This window comes from Hemiscyllium ocellatum, chromosome 2, assembly GCF_020745735.1.
Source record: "Hemiscyllium ocellatum isolate sHemOce1 chromosome 2, sHemOce1.pat.X.cur, whole genome shotgun sequence".
Classification (NCBI taxonomy): Eukaryota; Metazoa; Chordata; class Chondrichthyes; order Orectolobiformes; family Hemiscylliidae; genus Hemiscyllium; species Hemiscyllium ocellatum.
Genome location: NC_083402.1, coordinates 19,139,417 through 19,162,554, shown reverse-complemented (window position 1 = coordinate 19,162,554; position 23,138 = coordinate 19,139,417). Strand labels below are relative to the sequence as shown.

The following is a 23,138-nucleotide window of genomic DNA, read 5'->3' as shown; positions in this document are numbered from 1 at the left end:
ATAATCTGGTCCTTGGTGTCTTGTTGATTGACGAATGTATATATTGGTGATGACACCAGAAAACTCCCCTGCTCTTATGAGAAAAAAAAGCACTGCAGAATATGCATCCACAACCACAGTCTAGGTTGAGCATTTTATCTGACAAATAGGACCCCAGCAATTATAGAATGGCAGAAAGAGACCATTCGGCCCATTGAGTCCCAACACCCTCTGAAAAGCATCCCACCCAGACTCAGACCATTACCCTATCTGGTAACCCCACACTTTCCATGGCTAACCCACCTAGCCTGCACACCACTGGCCATCTCGGACAATATAGCATGGCCAAACCACCTAACCTGCACATCTTTAGACTACAGCACACTCTGTGTTGCAGCACAGTGAAAGCCTAGATTCTGGGCTCTGAATTGGTAGCTCATGCCCATAACTTTCTGACTTCTGCATAACCAACTGGGACAAGGTTGTCACAGTAAAAGGAATGAAAGGAGCAGAGAACAATTACAGCTGTTGCTATGGTTTTGCTTTGTTACGAAACTTGCAGGAACAATTATTTGTACAAAAATGATAAATTCTTTATTCATAATGTCTCTGAAAGCAAATAGGACATATGCAAGATGTACAAATTCCTTATAGCAGAAATAAAGGACAACTTAATTAACTCTGCCATGAAATATACCAGAGTATAATGAGAAAAAGCCAGCTAAGGTAAAGTAGAATAACTAAAATGGTCAACAATTTGAGAAGAGTAATGATTGTTTCAAAGTACTTGGATTCAAAATGATAAGGCCATAATATGTAAGAGGCAGATGTAGGCCATTCAGCCCATCAAGTTTGCTCTGCTGTTCAATGAGAGCATGGTTGATCTGATAATCTTCAACTCCACTTTTTCTTCACCATAACACCCAATTTCTTTCCTGATTAAATATCTGTTTTGAACACACTTCAAAGATCCAGCCTCAACAGCTGTCTGTGCTGAAAAATTCCACAAAATCAGTACCCTCTGAGAGAAAAATTCATCTTCACCCCTGTCTTAAATATGTGTCCCCTTCATCTCAGATTATGTCCTCTGGTCCTAGACTCTCCCACAAGGTTAAAAATCACATGACTCCAGGTTATAGTCCAACAGGTTTATTTGGAAGCAGTAGCTTTCGGCGCGCTGCTCCTTCATCAGGTAGCTGTGGAGCAGGCCGGTGTTGTGGAACCTTCTCAGGTGGGAACAGCACTCTGAAAGCTAGTACTTCCAAATAAATCTTTTGGACTATAACCTGGTGTTGTGTGATTTTTAACTTTGTCCACCCCAGTCCAACAGCGGCACCTCCACATCATGCCTCCCACAAGGCATCTTAACTGGTCAAATTCCCTAAGAATCTTGCATATTTCAATAAAGTCTCCTCTCATTCTTTTAATTCCAATGGGTACGGGTCCATATTTACTCAATCTCTGCTTATCATATAGTCTCTCCATACCCTGGATCTGAGTAGTGAATCTTCTCTGGTCAATCCCCAGTGCAAATATACCTTTCTTTAGATAAGGGGCCAAAAACTGTACTCGTGATGAATATGTTAATTGTGTTGATGTAACTCTGACAGCAACAGCCACATATTATTGAGGCTATGAAAAGAGAGTAATGGAAGAACCGTATCAGAGAGCTGTTACCAGCATTCTGGGTATTAGAACACTCATGTTTATCGGACTTACTGAGAGTTTTATAATAGCTACTCTTCATAACATAAAGACAACAGAAGCAAACTGAGTATTGGAGCAGTCTAGCTGAGTCAAGGAGCTTTGAGAGCACAGTATAGACATCCAATGTTCTGACCCCATGGTAGAATCCAAGATGGTCAAATAATGTAGGCTTGAGTACATTGAAGCAATCCAGTCCATGGAGGCAGACATATCAGTGCCAATCAACCACATTATAATCTCTCCCTAATTAGCAGATTAGAACTTTTACTCTTAAACTGGACAGTTGAATGACCAGCCCTTTCTGTACCAAGCTTGGGCAAGTGTCAGTCATTCTCTGCAATGCTCTCAAACCACTGTATTCCTCACTGCACTGTATTCTAATCACTTTCCCAGGTAATTGTGGTGTGTTTTTGTCTACTGCAAGGATTGGGAGCTCAGTGGCCTAACCATATTCTAAGTTGTGCTTATTTCAGTTTTATCTCGACTGTTTTTCATGCATTGTAAGTAAGCGTACCAAGTGTGGTTCAGTGTTTAGCAGAATTTCTTCTGAGCCAGAAGCTTTATGCTTACCTCAGAGCTTTAAGCACAAGATGCACACCAACACTTACAATGCCATACGAGGGGAATATTGCACCCTTTTTTGTGGCATATCTTAAGATAAGATGTTAAACTATTTGTTCACTCAGCGACATGAATGACATCATTCCACTACTTCAATGATCCAGCCTCACCAGCTGTCTGTGGTGAAGAATTCCATAAAATTAGTACCCCCTTCAGAGAGAAATTACTCCTCATCTCGGTCTTAAATACACCTCCTTGTGCCATGCAGTCTTTACAAACCAATCAGAAAGCAGGAAGAGTCATTACCAAATCACGTGGTGCTTGAGTGTCAGCCAAACTGACATTTTAGCCACTCCCAATATTATTTTATATCCAGCAAAGATAAATAAAGTGACCAAAAAAAATTATTTTTAGTGTGCCTGAGATTTTTCACTGGTGTTGCACACAGAGCAGTGTCTTGAAGATTTGATCTTCAATTCCTGGGACATCAGGCCAAACCTTAAGGGGTGGCAGCCCCAGTATGTAGGGGTCTTGGATCAAATCTTGGCATTATGAATTCAGTTCAGATGCAATCCCTCTAATTTGGTTGACAAAACGCGTCAGCCAGATTTGATTTTCAATGTTATGTGAGTTGGACAGTTTCAGACTGATTCATGCATATTCTAATCCTAGTTTAATATATAATCTGAAGCATATTGCCATCAGCGAAGCAGTTCTCTCTCTTCTTTGTAAACAGACTGATGACAAAAACCCGACCCTGGTCCCAAAAGCAAGAATTAAATGGGATGAGCCAGTGCAGTCTAATGATATCGTACAAGGACTTTTGAACTTGTGATGCTTCACCATTTTCAAAGATCATTTATTTAAATCTGTTCAAAAAGAATTCTTCAGAACCCTACCTATTCAATTTACTATCCCTAGTGAATTTCTAATTTGTATCACTTTATGGAAGTCATAAATCTGAGCCTGTACAGAAATCTAAGGGCGCAATAAAATAATTCATCATTGTGGTACTAGCAGTCTTATATGTGGACGTGCACTTCTGCTATGCCCATTTCCGGACTTGGAGATTATGGAGGGTATTGTGCATTTTCTTCCAACAGAGTGGTTTAACCGATGCTGCAATGCTTATGTTATCTCCCATAAGAAGCTGAATGTTGACATCAAGACATTGAACAATCCAACAGATATTTAATGCAACTAACTTCAGGCATGTAGGTGTCTGGGCTAACACTTACCTATGTTACAGCAGAAGAGCATGCTTTCAGTAGAATGTTCCAGAAACATAAAAGTTATGAGTAGCAGTAGGCCCTTCAGCCCCTTGAGCCTGTTCCTCTATTAATTATGATCATGGCTGATCAGGGAAACTCAATAGCCTTATTCCCCCCCACTCCGCCATATCCCTTTAGCCATAATAGCTACATCTGCCTCATTCTTGAAAACACATAATGTTTTGGCCTCAACCACTTTCTGTGGTAGTTTAATTACACAGGCTCACCACACTCTGAGTGAAGAACTTACTCCTCATCTCAGTCCTTATGGAGATAAGGCTGAAGAATAGGACTGGCTGGTAGCTTTTTCAGAGGTCGCTATAGATATAATGGATTGAATTGCCTCATTCTGATTGTAAATTCTCTACTTCTATGATTAAACGTTACTCCTTATTCTTAAACTATGATTCCTGGTTCTGCACTCTCCCATCATCAGGAGGTGTTCCTGCATCTAACCTGTCTAGTCCTGTTAGAAAGTTGTAGGTTTCTATGAGGACCCCTCTCAACGAGAAATTGCACTATGTTGGTGGAGACTGAGGGATCTAAGAGTAGGGAGTCAGCAATTCAACAATGCAAAAGTGAGGACTGCAGATGCTGGAAACCAGAGTTTAGACTAGAGTGGTGCTGGAAAAGCACAGCAGGTCAGGCAGCATCCGAGGAGCAGGAAAATCGACGTTTCGGGCAAAAGCTCTTCATCTGGAATAAAGTCAGCAATTCAAGGCAAGTGAGGCAGCAGAAGAGAATCTGCAGCCTTAAACCTGTCAACAAAGGAATAGTCAGCTGGCTAAGTTCCAAGAAAACTGGAAATAATCGAGCTAATGTGTTACTTGCAAAAAATGTGGAATTTCTTGCTTAAAACTGCATATGTTCAGGAATTTCAGTACAGAAGGGAAATGCATTGGATGCCATTGAAATGAACATAGTGGTTAACTGTTACTTTAAATCTGAGTCTGAGATCTGAGATGCAGTGACAGAAGTAATAATTGTCTGGTTCAAAACTTTCAGCTTTGTGCATTTGTGATGGCGTCTTGTAAGTTGAAGTATGTCAGTTAGTTTAAACCAATATTTATTGAAAAACTATACCTGTTGCCTTGAACAAATTTAATTACTTTGGGAGAGAGGGCACAAGAAATTATTGCTTTGATTGTGTGTTGTAATGTTAAGTTTAATGGGGCAGGGATAGTAATTATTGGAGGTGTTGATGTTCTCTTCTGTGAAAGTCCAAAAACCCTAAACGTCAATAAGCTTATAGAGAGTGCTGTTATTATGTGACTGCATTACTTAATAATGAAATATTAAGGATGAAGAAGTAGTCTCTGAAAATCTGCAGAGCCTACAAGGGAAAAAAAGACATATTTTGACCTTGTCTGCATGAGTTTCCTAAGTATGAAAGATGTGATGTGAAGGATTAAGGATGGGGGTGGAGAATTAAGGTTTGGGTGGGCAAGGACTGGCAGTGGGAGAGAATTGAATCAGAGACCAGGAAACAGGAGAAGCACTGAGCCCTTGATTTTCCTCCCAGGCTCTGAAACAGCAGCATCCAGATTCACTTTTGAGTCACAAATTGATTATCCTCTGTTAAATTAGAACCAGGTAAAAATAAGTAACAAAATCCCATTCTTGTGAAATAGGTAGATATCATGGTTGGGTCAAGATGATGGGCTAGGGAATATCCAGCAAGTGTTAGGAACAAATTACTGCAAATGCTGGAATCTACTGAAAACAATAAATGCTGGAGATCACAGTGGGTCACACAGCATCCATACAGAGACAGCAAGCTAACATTTCAAGTCTAGATGACTTTTCATCTGATGAAGAGTCATCTAGACTCAAAGCATTAGCTTGCTCTCTCTCCGTGGATACTATGTGACCCACTGTGATTTGCAGCATTTATTGTTTTCACCCAACAAACATTCTTGGTTTTATAGTAAATATCCCTTTGATTTTGCATTAAAATTTGACTGACGAAAGGGGAAACCCTAAAACAAGCTCAGAATTAAAATCTTCATCATGTTTATTTTGTGTGTGTACATGCCTGCGAGATTATCTGTGTCTATATTGTCTGTATGTGTGTTATCAGTGTGTGTGTATGCATGATGCCTGTATATGCGAATGCATGAGTGTATGCGTGTAATGCCTGTCTCTATATGTGCATGTGCAGCACAGGTATCTGTCTGTGTGTGCATGAGTATGTGTGTGAGTGTTTGTCGTGTGTGTGTGTGTGTGTGTGTATGTCTGAGTGTGCATGTGTCTGAGTGAGATTTGGATAATGGAAGAGAAAGAAAAGTGGCTTTTTTTTAAACTATAGCCTGGTACAGGTACTAAACTCCTGTAGTCCAACTTTAACTTTAGTGTGGGTGAATGTTAAGATCCCTTATCTAGTGGTAACAGACCAGTCATACCCTAAACATATCTACCTAGTGCTGTTAATTGGGACCTAACACTGGCATGCTTGGAATAACACTTTTGAGTCAAGAATCAAATACTAGCTCTAGGCAAAATGTAATTTGAAGTCCCCAAACCCATGTAGGATCCTGAACACCGGTGTTGCACAGAACTGGGTGGAGTCTGTTTCCTCACCTGGTGATTGGATGGCAAATCTCCAAAGGTGAGATCCTCTTTTGTGTTGGTGAGGTGCGGGCAGAGCTGCTTAGCCTGTGGGAGAAAGTAGCCCAATCCAGAGCAACTCTGGTTCTCTATCAGCCCAGCCCCACCATTCCCCTACCTCTCTGCCAACCCCCCCACCCGCAACCCCCACCACCAACCCCATCTAGACATAGGCCTCCCTCTTTCCCACACCTTCAGGCCGGTCGACTTGTTCATCTTGGCAACTCGGAGCTAAAGGGTCGCCCCAAGATGATGCTTGACCTGGTCTTCCAGATGTTTTTGGGACCAGGCAGCCATCCAAATTAAACAGGCCCCCAGATATAGAGAGAGAGAGAGCTCAGACCTTTGCTGTGCCCCCTCCGGTGGGTAGACAGTAAGTGTATGGAGCCTAAATGGACGTCCTTAATAGTCATGCAAGCTGGAAAGAAAAGTTTGTGGATCAGAAAGTTCTGGAGTCTCAATGCTGTCCATTCAAGATGTATGGGAAGAACCGACAATTAAATGTCAGAATTCACTTGTGCTGTTTCTGAATGGGTGGCGCAGTGGCTCAGTGGTTAGCACTGCTACCTCACAGCACCAGGGACCAGGGTTTGATTCCAGCTTCGAGCGACTGTCTGTGTAAGGTTTGTACATTCTCCCCGTGTCTGCGTGAGTTTCCTCCCACAGACCAAAAATGTGTAGGTTAGGTGGATTGGCCATGCTAAATTGCCCCTAGTGTCCAGAGATGTGCAGGCCAGGTGGATTAGCCATGGGAAATGCAGGGTTACAGGGATAGGGTAGGGGGCTGGATGGGCTGCACTTTGGAGGGTTGGTGTAGACTTGATGGGTCAGTGGCCTGCTTCCACAGTGTAGGGATTCTATGAACTGACAAAGAGTCCACAAGTGAAGCATTAGCCTGTTATTCTCTCCACACAATGCGGCAGAGGTAGGAATTTCACTTAAAGCTGAACTAAAACAGCATACTAAGCAATCCCAAGCCACATGAATTCATGACATCTTGAAATCTTCCAGCGATCTAAACATTTTCCATGTCTATCTTTTGTGGAAAGCTACTGGGAAATTGCAAATTTTAAATCTGATCAAACAAATCAAAAACCATTCACCATTTCTTCCAGATGTTTTTAGTCAAACAGTGCAGACGTTTGGAAGACTAGATGTACTGTGCAATAATGCTGGAATAAACAATGAAAATTCCTGGGAAAGGACCATTTCTGTCAACTTGGTAAGTATTGTATGATGGAATGCCATTTCATTGCCAAGTCTATCTGAATAAATCAGGGACTTTAAAGCAAAACCTATAGAAAAACCTGTCTTGCAATCATTCCTTCAATTGCTGCCCATTAACCTTGCTGGATTTCTGCCTGGATACTGCTCTCCCCCAGGTAGGCTGATCATGTCAAAGGGTTTGTTTTTTTCTCTCCATTCTGTTCCCTATGCCTCCCTGTGTTTTTGTTTCTCTAGTTGGACCATATTTAGAGTAAAGCATTTAGTCTCACCAGTGCACCTTAACAAAGGATATGTTGGTTTGGAAGGGGGAGAGGTTGCTTTTAAATCTCACATCTTCAAACCTAGAAATGGGGTCACAGACAGAAAAAATAGGGGAATTGCTGAGTTAGAGCAAAGATTCACCAGAGTGAGAGCAAAGGGAGTAGAGTTTAATTATAAAGACATGTTGCACCAACTAGACTCAACCACTCCACTCAAGATTAAATATTGGACTAACTGAGGTTCTTAAGATGATTCAGGGAGTTGACAGTGTAGGTAAAGATAAACTAACTGAGGTGCTTAAGATGACTTGAGGAGTTGGTCATATAGATACAGAGAAACCATTTCTTCTGTTGGAAAATTCCAGAACTAGGAGGCTATCACTGAAATAGGAGCAAGTTTTTTGAGGAATGATTTCATGAAACAGTTTGCTAGATAAAGCTTGGCAGAACTCTTTTGAGGTTGGGAAGATAGTTTAAAATGTCAAAGCAGACTTATTAAGCAAGAGTTATGAAACCAGAGCAGGTACATGAAATTTAGGTTCAAAGCTGCCATGGTATAACTAAATGGCAAAACAGGCTGGAGAACAACACTGAAATCAAAAAATGCTGGAAATCATAGCAGGTCAGACAGCATCAGAGCTTTGAAGAGTCATCTTGACTCAAAATGTAAGCTTGCTGTCTCTCATGTTGAGATCTCCAGCATTTGTTGCTTTCAGTACAGATTCCAGTATCTGCAGTAATTTGTTCCCAGGCTGAAGGAGCAGCAAGGCAACCTTCTATTCCTATCCTCCTGTCTTTGTTATTGCGTGTAGGATCTTACTGGTACAGGAGATCCACGGCATTTTGCTTACACGACAATGAAGTCATTACACTCTGACGTAATAGGCCAGGGGGAGGGCTGCAAAATGCTTTCATAATAAGACGATATGCTGAAGGAAGTTGCATCAATATTTTATGAATAAAGGTTCTAGACCAAATTTTACTTATTGCCTGAATAATCGTTCCCATACACTCATTTGTTTTTATTTGTACATGGGAAAGTTTTGCTCGGTCAGCTTTTTTTTGTCCATTTCTAATTGCCAAGAGAATGATTGAGAGTCAACTACACAGTGAGTCACATGAAGATGTTTATTGAGTACAGGAGCAGGGATGTCTTGCTTCAATTGAACAATGCTATGAGTTCAGTAGGTAATTTTAAGACTATCTAATTAGACTTCATGTTCTTAAATTATCATGCTTTACTCAAAATATTGGTTCAGCCACATTTAGAATACAGTGTACAGTTCTGGTCGTCACATTACCAAAAGGATGTGGATGCTTTGGAGAGGATGCAGAGAAGGTTTACGAGGCTGTTGCTTGGTATGGAAGGTGCTAGCTATGAAGAAAGTTTGCGTAGGTTAGGTTTATTTTCATTAGAGAAAAGGAGATTGAGGGGGGACCAGACTGAGGTTTATAAAATCATGAAGGATATAGACAGGGTGGGTAGAGACAAGTTCTTTCCCAGGGTAAAGGATTAAATAATGAGAGGTCACGCTTTCAAGGTGAGAGGTGGAAAGTTTAAGGGGGATACACGTGGCAAGTACTTCACACAGAGGGTGGTGGGTGTTTGGAACGCGTTGCCAGCAGAGGTGGTAGAGGCAGGCATGGTAGATTCATTTAAGATGGATCTGGATAAATGCATGAGTAGGTGGGAGTAGAGGGATACAGATGCTTAGGAATTGACCAACAGGTTTAGACAGAACATTTGGACCAGCTCAGGCTTGGAGGGCTGAAGGGCCTGTGCTTGGGCTGAAAACTGTCTTTGTTCTTTGTCTTTATTTCATCTATGGGGCAATTGAACAATACTGAAATGTTATGTGCAGGATTTGGGAAGACAATACTTGAAGTATTGTCTGCAGTTCGCTCTCCTCATCTGAGGAAAGATGTTCTAGCCAATGGAGGGCATATAACAAAGGTTTAACAGACCAATTCCTGGGATAACAGGACTGATGCTTGAAGAGAGATTAAGACGGCTAGGACAATATTCATTGGAGTTTAGAAGAATAAGGTGATATCTCTTAGAAACTTAACAAATTTTAACAAGACTGGCAGGGTAACCAGAGGAAGGATGCTCCCAGTGAGAGGGGAGTCCAGAACCAGCCTAAAGTCTAAATATACAGGGTCAGCCATTTAGGACTCAGCTGATGAGAAGTTTCTTCACCCAGAGAGTGGGGAGTTTGTGGATTCCTCTTCCACAGAGATTAAAGTAATAAATGTTTTCAGGGGCAAGTTTGACATAGTTCTCAGGGCTAAAGGGTATGGGGAGAAATCAGGAACAGTACTGAGCAGGATGATCAGCCATGACCACATTGAATGGTGGAGCAGTCCTGAAGGACCAAGTGGCCTAAATCTGCTTTCTATAAAGACCATTTAAGGATTTCCCAAAAAGAAATGAGTGAACCAGATGGGTTTACTACAACAATTAATAGAGGTTACATAATTATAACCTCTTTCGTTCAGCTTCCTACCTCCATATTACTATTTAATTCAAATTTCACCATCTGACAGAGTAGAATCTGACCCCACATCTCACAGAACTTGAGATATGGGATTAATAGTGCAGCGACATGACCACTACACAACCACCTGTGTTCCCGTTGTGGAGCTCTAGTGGTGCAGTGTAACATCCCTAACTCAGGGATTATAGCTCGAGATTTGAGAACTATAACAGAACTTGATGGCCAAGCAATGTGCCTTTAGAGTGTGGCCAAACAAGTTGTGTATAAACCTGCAAATCCTTCCAACAAATGTCAGGGGCAGGCAGGAAGAACGGGACCATTTCCTAGTCGGGCCTTGAGATGGAAACTATGTTAGACCTTCTGCCATCAATAGCTGTAACGTTAGGCAAAAGTGCATGTTGCCAGAGGAACCCAGACTGCCCGACTGCAACCCGTGACTGGTAAATTGAATCATCTGCAAATCTACAACCTTTAATTTCCTGACTTCATACTACAGCACATTTGGAGATGAACTTAAACCATGTCTATGGCTACATTAGCTCCAGTTAAAAGGGAGAGGTGGTGGCAAAGTGTTAGTCACTGGTCTGGCATTTGAGACTCAAGATTAATTCTTTAGAGACAAAAATAAAACAAAGAACTGCGGATGCTACAGTTCTAATGAAGAGTCACCAGCCTTAAAACATCCCCTCACATGCTGCCAGTACTGCTGTGTTTCACCACCAATTTCTGCTTTTATTAATTCTCTAGGGCCATGGGCTCAAATCCTACCATGGCAGCTGGTGGAAATTGAAGTCCAGATTTTATTGATTGAAGCAGTAAAACTAGTCATGACAGGAGTGTATCATTGATTGTTGTACCAACCCTTCTCTTCAAAGAAATGCCTGCCGAGGTTATGTCCTGATCATAAAAAGCAAGACAAATCCAACCCAACCAATTACCACCTCATCAGTCTACTCTACTCTTGATCAGTAAAGTGATGAAAGGTGTCATCAACAGTGCTATGAAACAGCATTTGCTTAGCAATAACCTACTCAGTAACACTCAGTTTGGATTCGTCCAGGGCCACTCAGCTCCTGACCTCTTTACAGCCTTGGTTCAAACATGGACAGAAGAGCTCAATTAGAGAGGCAATATGAGGCTGATCAACCCTTGACATCAAGGCCTCTTTTGACCAAGCCTGTCCAGCCTTTCTTTATAACTCAAACCTTCCACATCTAGCAACATCGTAATAAAACTCTTCTGAACCCTGTCCAGTTAGATAATATCTTAACAAACGAATACAGTAAAAATTGTATTATTCCACCCTCCAGTGCCATTTTGAGTTACAGATGGTATGAAGATAAAGCTAAAAACAGAGTTCATCCTCCCTTTTTGTGCTGTGCATGACATCGAGGTCGGAGGGAGAGGGGTATCCACAATGGGTTCTGTGCCCACTATCACAGTTCATTCCAAAACTCCCACACTGGGACCACCACTGCTGCCATTGCTCCACCACCAGGAGCACCACACTGGACCTATTACGTCACCGCTCCCCGTCCATCCACCAGGAGTACCAACTTGGGCCTACCGCATTGCTGCAGTTGACTGCCAACCACAGATGCCGCCTTCTCCACCGACCACAAAGTCCGCCCTTCTATCACCACCATCTTGAAAACCATTGCTACTGCCTGGATTCCTGCATTGGGCCCACCAGCGTTAAACATGCCATGCTCCAGTGCCGTCTATCATTGCTGGGCCCACACTCGCTACCGTCATGAATGCTCCGCACTGGGCTCGCTTTCCCAAGGAGCCGAAATCTGCCATCACTGCCCCAGATGTTCGGGAGGCCAGGCCTACTCTCTCCTTGCTGAAGGAGCCAACAAGACCACCAAGGAGAGGGAAAAAAAGAGAAAGAGAACAACAGAAAAGAACAAAACCAAGAAATGAAAGTAAGAAGAAACAAAGAAAGCAGATGGAAGCAGACAAGCTCTGGGGTAGCAGCTCTGATGCAATGTCACTACTCCACCGCCGTCGTGGACTTGCAATGTTCCCATGCTTAGAGACAATCTAACAACCCACCACTTGACAATCAATGATATCACCATCACTGAAACCCCCACTATCAACATCCTGAGGTTCATGTTGGCCAGAGACTCAATGGGACTTTCCATATAAAAATAAGAGTAGGTCAGAGTCTAGGAATACTGAAGGGAGTAACTCACCTCTGGACTTCCCAAAGCCTGTGCACCATCTACAAGGCATAAGTCAGGAGTGTGATGGAATACTCCCCACTTGCCTGGATGGCTGGAGTTCCAACAACACTCAAGAAGCTTGACACCATTCAGGACAAAGCAGCCAGTTAGAGTCATTGAGATGGACAGCATAGAAGCAAACCCGTCGGTCCAACCTGTCCATGCTGACCAGACATTCCTGATTAACCTAATCCCATTCGCCAGCACTTGGCCCATATTCCTCTAAACCGTTCCTATTCATGTACCCATCCAGTTTGCTTTTAAATGTTGTAATTGTACCAGCCTCCACCACTTCCACCGGCACTCATTCCATACACACACTACCCATTGCATGAAAATATTGCTTCTTTGGTCGCTTTTAAATATTTTCCCCCTCATCTTAAACCTATGCCCTCTAGTTCTGGACTCCCCCATCCCTTGTCTGTTTATGCTATCCATGCCCCTCATGATTTTGTAAACCTCTATCATGTCGCTCCTCAGCCTCCGATGCTCCAGGGAAAACAGCCCAACCTATTTAGCCTCTGCCTATAACTCAAACCCTCCAACCCTGGTGACATAGTTGCAAATCGTTTTTGCACACTTTCTAGTTTAGCAACATCTTTCCTATAGCAGGGAGACCAGAATTGCAGGCAATATTCCAAAAGTGGCCTCACCAATGACCTGTATCGCCACCACATGACCTCCTAAATCCTATACTCAATGCACTAACCAATAAAGGAAAGCATCCTAAACGCCTTCTTCACTATCCTATCTACTTGTAACTCCACTTTCAAGGAACTTTGAAACTGCATTCCAAGGTCTCTTGGTTCGACAATACTCTCCAGGACCTTGACTGATACTGCATCCACAAACATTTACTCCCTCCACCACCAAAGCTTAGTTGTAGCAATGTCTATTATCTACAAGATGCACCACAGAAATTCACCAAATCTCCTTAGACAGCACCTTCCAAACCTTCCAAATGACTTGCATCTAGAAGGACAAGGACAACAAATATGTGGGAACACCACCACCTGTACGTTTCCCTCTAAGCCACTCACCATCCTGACTTGGAAATATATCGCCATTCCTTCACTGTCACTGGGTAAAAATCCTAGAATTTTCTCCCTAACATCATTGTGAGTCTAGCTACAGCACATGGACTACAGTGGTTCAAGAAAGCAACTCACAACCCTCTTCTCAAGGCAACTAAGGATGGGTAATAAATGCTGGCTCAGCCTGCGATGCCCACATGCCACAAGTGAATAACAAAACAAAAAAAAAAGTAAAATAAAATGAAACCTGCCATCCTTACCCAATATGGCCTATGTTTGACTCCAGACACATAGCAATATAGCCCGCTGAATTAGACCAGCAACCCATTCAGTTGATAGGCACCAATACTGGCTTTGCCAATAGTGTCCATATCCATTGAAAGAATCTGAAAACAAAATAGTACACTTTGAGTAAATCATTGAAGAAAGAGGAAAGGGGTATCAAGAATAAAGACCCTGAACTGAACTCTTGCAAGGAAAGGTCTCCAGCTGTTCTGAACAACAGCAACCTGCCATTGCTAACCACCATTAATACGATAAAATATTTTAGAATGCTTCACAGGGGTCTTTTCAAATAGAATTTGAGAGCAAGCCAGCTGAGGAAACATTAGGAGAAGTGATCAAACATCAAAAAAGTAAGGGACACGTTAAAGGAGAAAATTAGATTAGATTACTTACAGTGTGGAAACAGGCCCTTCGGCCTAACAAGTCCACACCGACCGACCGAAGCGCAACCCACCCATACCCTTACATTTATCCCTTACCTAACACTAGGTGCAATTTAGCATGGCCAATTCACCTAATCTGCACATCTTTGTGACTGTGGGAGGAAACCGGAGCACCCGGAGGAAACCCATGCAGACACGGAGAGAACGTGCAAACTCCACACAGTCAGTCGCCTGAGGCGGGAATTGAACCCAGGTCTCTGGCGCTGTGAGGCAGCAGTGCTAACCACTATGCCACCCACAAAAAAGAGACTTTGAGACATGGTGGGACAGAGGAAGGCAACTCTACAACCTAGGGCATTGACAATTCAAAGCCTGGTGGAGCAATGAACATCAGAAATATATGACCTGTCCAAATTGGAGGGGAACGGAATTCTCAGGGTCTTGTAGGGCTGGAGAACATTACAAAGTCAGGCAAAGGCAAATCCTCAAAGATATTTCATGATTAAGATTTTTACTAATGAGGTATTGCCAGACTAGAAGCCAGTACAGATCAACAATCACAGGGTGATAGATGAATGGCACTTCTTGTGCATATACAGTTGTGTCTAAATCACTCAATCAGTTTTATGAGAGGCATGTCTTTGTGCAGGTGGCATTGATACAAGCAAGTTACTTGGCTTTGGACCATATGAGGCGTGATCGTGGTGGAAAAGGTGGAAGTATTATCAACGTGGCTTCCATGTCAGGTAAGAACAATAAGGTACACACAGCACTGAATTTTCAAAATGTAATCTTCTAAGAGGAACAGGCAAATTAATTTCAGTCACACTGAGAAACTAGAGAAATGGGGATTATTCTCCATAGACCAGAGAAGAGCAAGAGGGCATTTGATGGAGCTTTTCAAGCTTGCAAGGGTTTTGATAGAGTAAGTAAGTAAATAGCTGCTTTTTTGAGCAAGACGACCACTAATCAAAGGACAAAGGTTTCTGAGAATTGGCTAATGAGTTAAAGGCAGGATGAGAAGATTTTTGTGCAAATGATGTTTGTCATCTAAAATGCACTGCTCAAAGAGTGGTGTACGCAGATTAAATGAGAAGTTTGAAGGGCAGATGGAACATATGGCTATGGGAAAGGTGCAGACTAGTGGAAATAACTGGATAGCTTTTTTCAAAGGCTCAGAATGGGTTGATGGCTTCTGTCTGTTTTATAGGATGACCTTATTACAAGTATGAAAAGAATTTCAATAACTTGTTGCAACAAGTCCTGAATTCAATAAGGAGTACATATTTATGCTCTTTCAGTTCTGCAGGAGTAAGTCTCAATGCATTTTTGTTCGCAGAAATACAGTGACAGCAATCCTAAAATGATTCATTGTGAGGCACCTTGGAAGAGTGCCAAATCATGTTAATACTAAGTATTGCAGACTAATTTCACCTGCTTCTTTTAAGCCTTTTAACTCTAGTCTGAATTGGTCCAAATTAATTCCAAGGACGTATACCTCACCTCTGACTCACAAAATGTCAGCGCAAAACCAGAGTAAAAACTGACATTTTACTGCAGTACTGAAAGACGACTGGTTCGTCAGGAGCGTTACCTTTTAGATTGGACATGGAAAATTAGCATGGAAGATCAGACATGGGAAAGATGATTCCACTTGTGCAAATCCAAAGCCAGAAACTGTACTAGGTCTCTGGCCACTGAGGGGGCGGCACGGTGGCACAGTGGTTAGCACTGCTGCCTCACAGCGCCAGAGACCCGGGTTCAATTCCCGACTCAGGCGACTGACTGTGTGGAGTTTGCACATTCTTCCCGTGTCTGCGTGGGTTTCCACCGGGTGCTCCGGTTTCCTCCCACAGTCTAAAAATGTGCAGGTTAGGTGAATTGGCCATGCTAAATTGCACCTAGTGTTAGGTGAAGGGGTAAAGGTAGGGGTATGGATGGGTTGGGCTTTGGCGGGTCGGTGTGGACTTGTTGAGCCGACGGGCCTGTTTCCACACTGTAAGTAATCTAATCTGATGAGCTAACCAAAAAGAGAGAAGGAGTTACTTTACCTCATCTTCTCAACTTTCAACCTGTTGTAAGTGCTTCCCTCCATGATAGTAAGGGTGATGACTGGACAAGTCTTCTGGAGAGGAATTCCCATCTTCATATTGAGGATACTCTCCTTCGTGTTGTGTGTGACAATGTCATTGTGTTAAATGGAATGAATTTCAAAAAGATCGAACAATTCAAGATTGGGCCTCCATGAGACTCTGTGGATCACTAGCAACTGTGGAATTGTACTCAAATACAATCTGTAAGCTCATGGTTCGGCATATACCCCATATCTACCCTTAACAGCGGGTCAGGAGATCAACTCTCGTTCAATGAATAGGGCAGGAGTGCAGCCCAGGAGTAACACTGGACATACCTGAAATGTCAACCTGGCTACAACATGAGTTAGTTGCATGCAAAATGGCAGAACTAGGCAAACCACCGCCGGCAAATCAGGTGTAAGCTCTACAGTGCCATGCCATCCAGCTGTAGGTAGTAGTGGATAATTAAACAACCCAATTAGTGGGCAGCATGGCGGCACAGTGGTTAGCACTGCTGCCTCACAGCGCCTGAGACCCGGGTTCAATTCCCGACTCAGGCAACTGACTGTGTAGAGTTTGCACGTTCTCCCCGTGTCTGCGTGGGTTTCCTCCGGGTGCTCCGGTTTCCTCCCACAGTCACAAGATGTACGGGTCAGGCGAATTGGCCATTGCCCGTAGTGTTAGGTAAGGGGTAAAGGTAGGGGTATGGGTGGGTTGCGCTTCAGCGGGTTGGTGTGGACTTGTTGGGCCGAAGGGTCCGTTTCCACACTGTAAGTAATCTAATCTAATCTAACTAACACTTTGAAGAGGCTCCACAAGTCTCCTCAATAATGGGGAAGCCCAGCACAAAAAGAAAAGGCCAAACCAAATGCAATTGTCTTCAGCTCAAAATGTTTTGTGGATGATCATCTCAACCTCCTGCCAAAGTTCCCAGCATCACAGAAGACAGGCTTCAGTCAATTCCATTCACTCCACTTGATATCAAATCGAGGCTGAAAGCATTGGATACTGCAAAGGTTATAGGCCCTGACATACTTCCAGCAATAATACTGAATATTTGTGCTCCAGAACTTGCTGCTCCCCTAGCCAGGCTTTTCCAGTGTAGTTATAATACTGACATCTGGCTGACAATATGGAAAATTGCCCTCTATGTCCTGTACATCAAAAATAAGACAGATCAATTCCATTCCATTAATGCCATATCAGTCTACTCTTGATCATAAGCAAAGAGATAGAAGGGGATTGTCAAGCCAAATTGGAAGAGAATGACCTGTCCACTGGGGTCTGGTTTGGGTTCTTCGAGTAAAAAATGAGGTCTGCAGATGCTGGAGATCACAGCTGAAAATGTGTTGCTGGTCAAAGCACAGCAGGCCAGGCAGCATCTCAGGAATAGAGAATTCGACGTTTTGAGCATGATGAAGGGCTTATGCTCGAAACGTCGAATTCTCTATTCCTGAGATGCTGCCTGGCCTGCCGTGCTTTGACCAGCAACACATTTTCAGCTCTGGTTTGGGTTCTGCCAGGGCCACTTAGCTCCTGGCCTCATCACAGCCCTGAACCAAAACTGGACAAAAGAGCTGAATTTCCAAGGTGAGATCGCATCGACATCAAGGCAGCATTTGACCAGATGTGGCACAGAGTGCTTCGCAAAGCTGGAGTCAGTGGGAATCAGGGGCAAAACTCTGCACCGTTTGGAGTTAGACCTAACAAAGAAGGAAAAAGTTGTTGTTAGAAATCAGTCATCTCACCTCCAGGCTAAAGCACTAGTTGGAGTGACAAGTGACTATTGGCTAGTGGAGTGCCTCAGGGAGTTGGTGCTGGTCACATTGCTGTTTGTTATCTATATCAATGATTTGGATGAGAATATACAAGGCATGATTAGTAAGTTTGCTGTTTACACTAAAATAGGAGGTACGATGGAGAGTGAGGGAGATTATCAGAATTTGCAGCAGGACCTTGATCAGCTGGGAAAGTGGGCTGAGAAATGGCAACTGGCGTTTAATATAGACAAGTGTGGGGTCTTGATTTTTGAAAGTCAAATCGAGATAGGAGTTTCATGATGAATGGTAGGGCCTTAAGGAGTGTACAGGAACAGAGGGAACTTGGAGTTCAGGTACATGGTTCTCTGAAAGTGGAGTCACTGGTAGACAGGGCAGTGAAGAAAGCTTTTGGCACACTGGCCTTTATTAGTCAGGGCATTGAGTACAGAAGTTAGGAAGTTATGTTGCAGTTGAACAGGACGTTGATTAGGCTGCACTTGGGGTATTTTATTTAGTTTTGGTCACTTTACTATAGGAAGTATGTTGTTACACTAGAGAGAGTGCAGAAGAAATTTACAAGGATATTGCCAGGACTGAAGGGACTGGGCTACATGGAGAGGTTGGACAAGTTAGGACATTTTTCTTTAGAGCATAGGAGACTGAGGGGCGGATCTTATAGAAGCGTATAAGACCATGAGAAGCACGGATAGGATGAATGTACTCAGTCATTTTCTCATGGTTTGAGAATCGAGGACTAGAAAGCATCAATTTAAGGTTGGAGGGGAAAGAATAAAAAGGGAACCTGAGGGGAAACTTCTTTACACAGAGGATGGTACATCAGTGGAAGTGATTGAGGTAGGTACATTAACAACACTTAAAAGACATTTGGACAAATATATGAATAGAAAAGATTGAGTAGGATGTGGGCCAAATGTAGGAAAATAGTCATGGATATTTTAGTCAACATGGACCAGTTTGGGCCAGCAGGCCTGTCTCTATGCTGTAGGATTCTATGACTCTATGACATCTCTGCAGAAATTCCTCTGGGTAGTTAGGCTCCCAAGCCCAATCATCTTCAGCTGCAAAAATCAATGACCTTCCCTCCATTGTAAAATCAGAAGTGGGATGTTCGCTGAAGATTGAACAATATTTAGCATCATTTAGCACCATCAAATACTGAGACAGTCTGTGCCCATATGCAGAATACCTGGAAAACATCTAGCCTGGATTGTTATGTAGCAAGCAACATTTGCAACCAATGCAAGGTGATGACTTTCTCTAGCAAGAGAGAATCTAAGCATCTCCACTTAGCAATTAATGGCCTCATTATTGCCAAATTCCCATCAACATAGTCAGGGTTATAACTGACCAGAATGTGTGCTGTATATCTCTATGACTCTATGACTTAATGCAATAAAGAATTGAGATGATTCTTCTTTGCCCTTACTGGAGCCATTGTGAAATTCTATCGATATAGATATTCTAAAGGGATTTCAGAGGGCAAAAGGAAAGGAAGGATATGTTGATTGGATGAGATGAAATAAATAGAAGGACACGAGGCACATTTGTGTCATTGTTTCAATGCTAGAAATTCAAAAGTAGAGATAATTTGCATCTTTTAGAAATGCAAACAAGGCATCACAGGTGCGTTTTTTCCACTGAAGGGAAATGTTATTTCCTGATGTCTCAAAAGCTATTCTTGTAACTGAGACCACTAGAACAATTCAATCTTCTCATTGCTGTTTGTGGGATCTTACTGTGTATAACTTGACCACTGTTTTCATCTTAAAAACTACTGTGGCCAGACTTCAGAGGTACATTAAACACTAAGGGCTGGCAATTCTCAGCGAGTCTGGCAGCATCTGCGAAGAGAGTGAAACAATATTAGTGCCAAGATCTGTGAAGTCAAGTCTTCCACTGATGACACCAGACCTGTTGAATATCTGCAGCATTTTCTTTTTAGAATTCCAGCTTTGACAAGATTTTCATTTCTCTGAGGGGAGAAATTAGATTAGCTACAGTGTGGAAACAGGCCTTTTGGCCCAACAAGTCCACACCGACCCGCCAAAGAGTAGGAGAGAAGTTAAGGAGGAGGACCTCAAAGGTAGTGATCTTGGGATTGCTACCAGTGTCACATGCTAGCCAGCATAGAAATGAAAAAATAGGCAGGATGAACACGTGGCTTGAGAGATAGTGTAGGAGGGAGGGGTTCAGATTTGTTGTGCATTGGGACCGGTTCTGGGGAAGGTGGGACTATTACAAAATGAATGGTCTACATCTGAACCAGACCAGAACCATTGTCCTTGGGGGAGTTTTTGCGACTGCTGTTGGGGAGGTTTTAAACTAATGTGGCAGGAGGCTGGGAACCAGAAAAGAAAACAAGTAGGCAGCGAGGTGGAGACTGGAGACTGTAAGAATTATGAAGATAGTATTAATAAAGGGAAGAGTAGGCAGAGAGCAGATGAGCGCAAAAAAACTGGTGGCCTGAAATGCATCTACTTTAATGTTAGGAGTCTAGTGTGTAAGGCAGATGAATTTAGGGCTTGGATTGGTGCCTGGGAGTATGACGTTATTGCAATCACAGAGACGTGGTTGAAGGAAGGGCATGATGATTGGCAACGAAATGTTCCAGGATATAGATGCTTTAGACAAGACAGGGAGGGAAGTAAAAGGGAAGGGGGGTGGGGGGGTGGAGTTGCATTGCTGGTCAAGGATGATACCACAGCTGTGCTAAAGGAGCACACTATGGAGGTCTTGGGTAGTGAGGCATTATGGATGGAGCTAAGAAATAAGAAAGGTGCAGTTACACTGTTGGGGCTGTATTACAGGCCTCCCAACAGTGAGCATGAGGTAGAAGAACAAATAGATAAACAGATTATGGAAGGATGTAGAGGCTATAAGGTAGTGGTGATGGGAGATTTTAATTTTCCCAACATTGACTGGAATATACTTAACGTCAGAGGTCTGGATGGGGTAGAATTTGTAAGAAACGTCCAGGAGAGTTTTCTAGAGCAGTGCGTCAATAGTCCGACAAGGGAAGGGACAATATTGGACCTGGTACTGGGGAACGAGCCAGGACAGGTAGTAGAAGTTGCGGTGAGGGATTTCTTTGGGAGCAGTGACCACAATTCTGTAAGTTTTAGAATACTCATAGATAAAGAAGAGGGTGGTCCTAAGGGAAGAGTACTAAACTGGGCCAAGGCCAATTATATGAAAATTAGGCAGGAGCTGGGAAATGTGGATTGGACACAGCTATTTGAAGGGAAGTCTACATTTGAGATGTGGGAGGCTTTCATAGAGTCATAGAGATGTACAGCATGGAAACAGACCCTTCGGTCCAACCTGCCCATGCTGACCAGATATCCCAACCCAATCTAGTCCCACCTGCCAGCGCCCAAGCCCATATCCCTTCAAACCCTTTCTATTCATATACCCATCCAAATGGCTCTTAAATATTGCAATTGTACCAGCCTCCACCACATCCTCTGGCAGCTCATTCCATACACGTACCACCCTCTGCGTGAAAAAGTTGCCCCTTAGGTCTCTTTTATATCTTTTCCCTCTCACCCAAAACCTATGCCCTCTAGTTCTGGACTCCCCGATCCCAGAGAAAAGACTTTGTCTATTTATCCTATCCATGACCCTCATAATTTTGTAAACCTCTATAAGGTCACCCCTCAGCCTCCGACAATCCAGGGAAAACAGCCCCAGCCTGTTCAGCCTCTCCCTATAGCTCAAATCCTCCAACCCTGGCAACATCCTTGTAAATCTTTTTTGAACCCTTTCAAGTTTCACAACATCTTTCCGATTGGAAGGAGACCAGAATTGCACGCAATATTCCAAAAGTGGCTTAATCAATGTCCTGTACAACCACAACATGATCTCCCAACTCTTGTACTCAATACTCTGACCAATAACAGAAAGCATACCAAATACCTTCTTCACTATCCTATCTACCTGTGACTCCACTTTCAAGGAGCTATGAACCTGCACTCCAAGGTTTCTTTGTTCAGCAACACTCCCTAGGACTTTACCATTAAGTGTATAAGTTCTGCTAAGATTTGCTTTCCCAAAATGCAGCACCTCGCATTTATCTTTCTCAGCCCATTGGCCCATCTAGTCCAGATCCTGTTGTAATCTGAGGTAACCCTCTTCGCTGTGCACTACACCTCCAATTTTGGTGTCATCTGCAAACTTACTAACTGTACCTCTTATGCTCGCATCCAAATTATTTATGTAAATGACAAAAAGTAGAGGACCCAGCACCGATCCTTGTGGCACTCCACTGGCACTCCAGTCTGAAAAACAACTCTCCACTACCACCCTCTGACTTTGTGGAATTCATTGCCGCAGAGTGCAGTGGAGGCCGGGACGCTAAATGTCCTCAAGGCAGATATTGATAGATTCTTGATGTCTCGAGGAATTAAGGGCTACGGGGAGAATGCGGGTAAGTGGAATCGAAATGCCCATCAACCATGATTGAATGGCGGAATGGACTCAATGGGCCGAATGGCCTTACTTCCACTCCTATGTCTTATGGTCTTATGGACTTCTACCTTTGAGCCAGTTCTATATCCAAATGGCTTTTCTCCCATTATTCCATAAGATCTAACCTTGCTAATCAGTCTCCCATAGGGAACCTTGTCCAACGCCTTACTGAAGTCCACATAGATCACATCTACTGCTCTGCCTTCATCAATCTGCTTTGTTACTTCTTCAAAAAACTCAATTAAGTTTGTGAGACATGATTTCCCACGCACAAACCCATGTTGGCTCTCCATAATCAGTCCTTGCCTTTCCAAATACATGTACATCCATTAACACCTCAGTCACCTGCTCTGCCTTATTTCCCAAGAGTAGATCAAGTATTGCACCTTCTCTCATAGATACATCCACATACTGAATCAGAAAATTTCAAAGATAGGTTAAAGCTAGTGCAGGATAGGCATGTCCTATTGAAAGCAAAGGATAGGAAGGGCAAGATTTGTGAACTGTGGATGACAAGAGAAATTGTACGACTAGCCAAGAGGAAAAGGGAAGCGTACATAAGGTCCAGGTAGCTAAGAACAGAACGGGCCCTGGAAGAATATGGGAAGAGTAGGACAAGACTTAAAAGAGGAATCAAGCGGGCTAAAAGGGGTAATGAAATAGCTTTAGCAAGCAGAATTAAGGAGAATCCCAATGCATTTTATTCTTATATAGGAAGCAAGTGGGTAACTAGAGAAAGGATTGGTCCACTAAAGAATAACGAAGGAAGGCT

General features: G+C 43.0%; 1 protein-coding gene across 3 annotated transcripts in view; it reads left to right on the top strand.

Moving 5' to 3' along the window:
- The window catches only part of LOC132826787 (15-hydroxyprostaglandin dehydrogenase [NAD(+)]-like), a 98,564-nt gene that overhangs the window by 36,685 nt on the left and 38,741 nt on the right, over positions 1–23,138 (top strand). For all 3 annotated transcript variants that reach the window (XM_060843016.1, XM_060842997.1, XM_060843006.1), the window contains 2 exons: positions 7,241–7,347; positions 14,693–14,789. In XM_060843016.1, the coding sequence (XP_060698999.1) occupies positions 7,241–7,347; positions 14,693–14,789 (204 nt within the window). The remainder of the gene's footprint in view (positions 1–7,240; positions 7,348–14,692; positions 14,790–23,138) is intronic.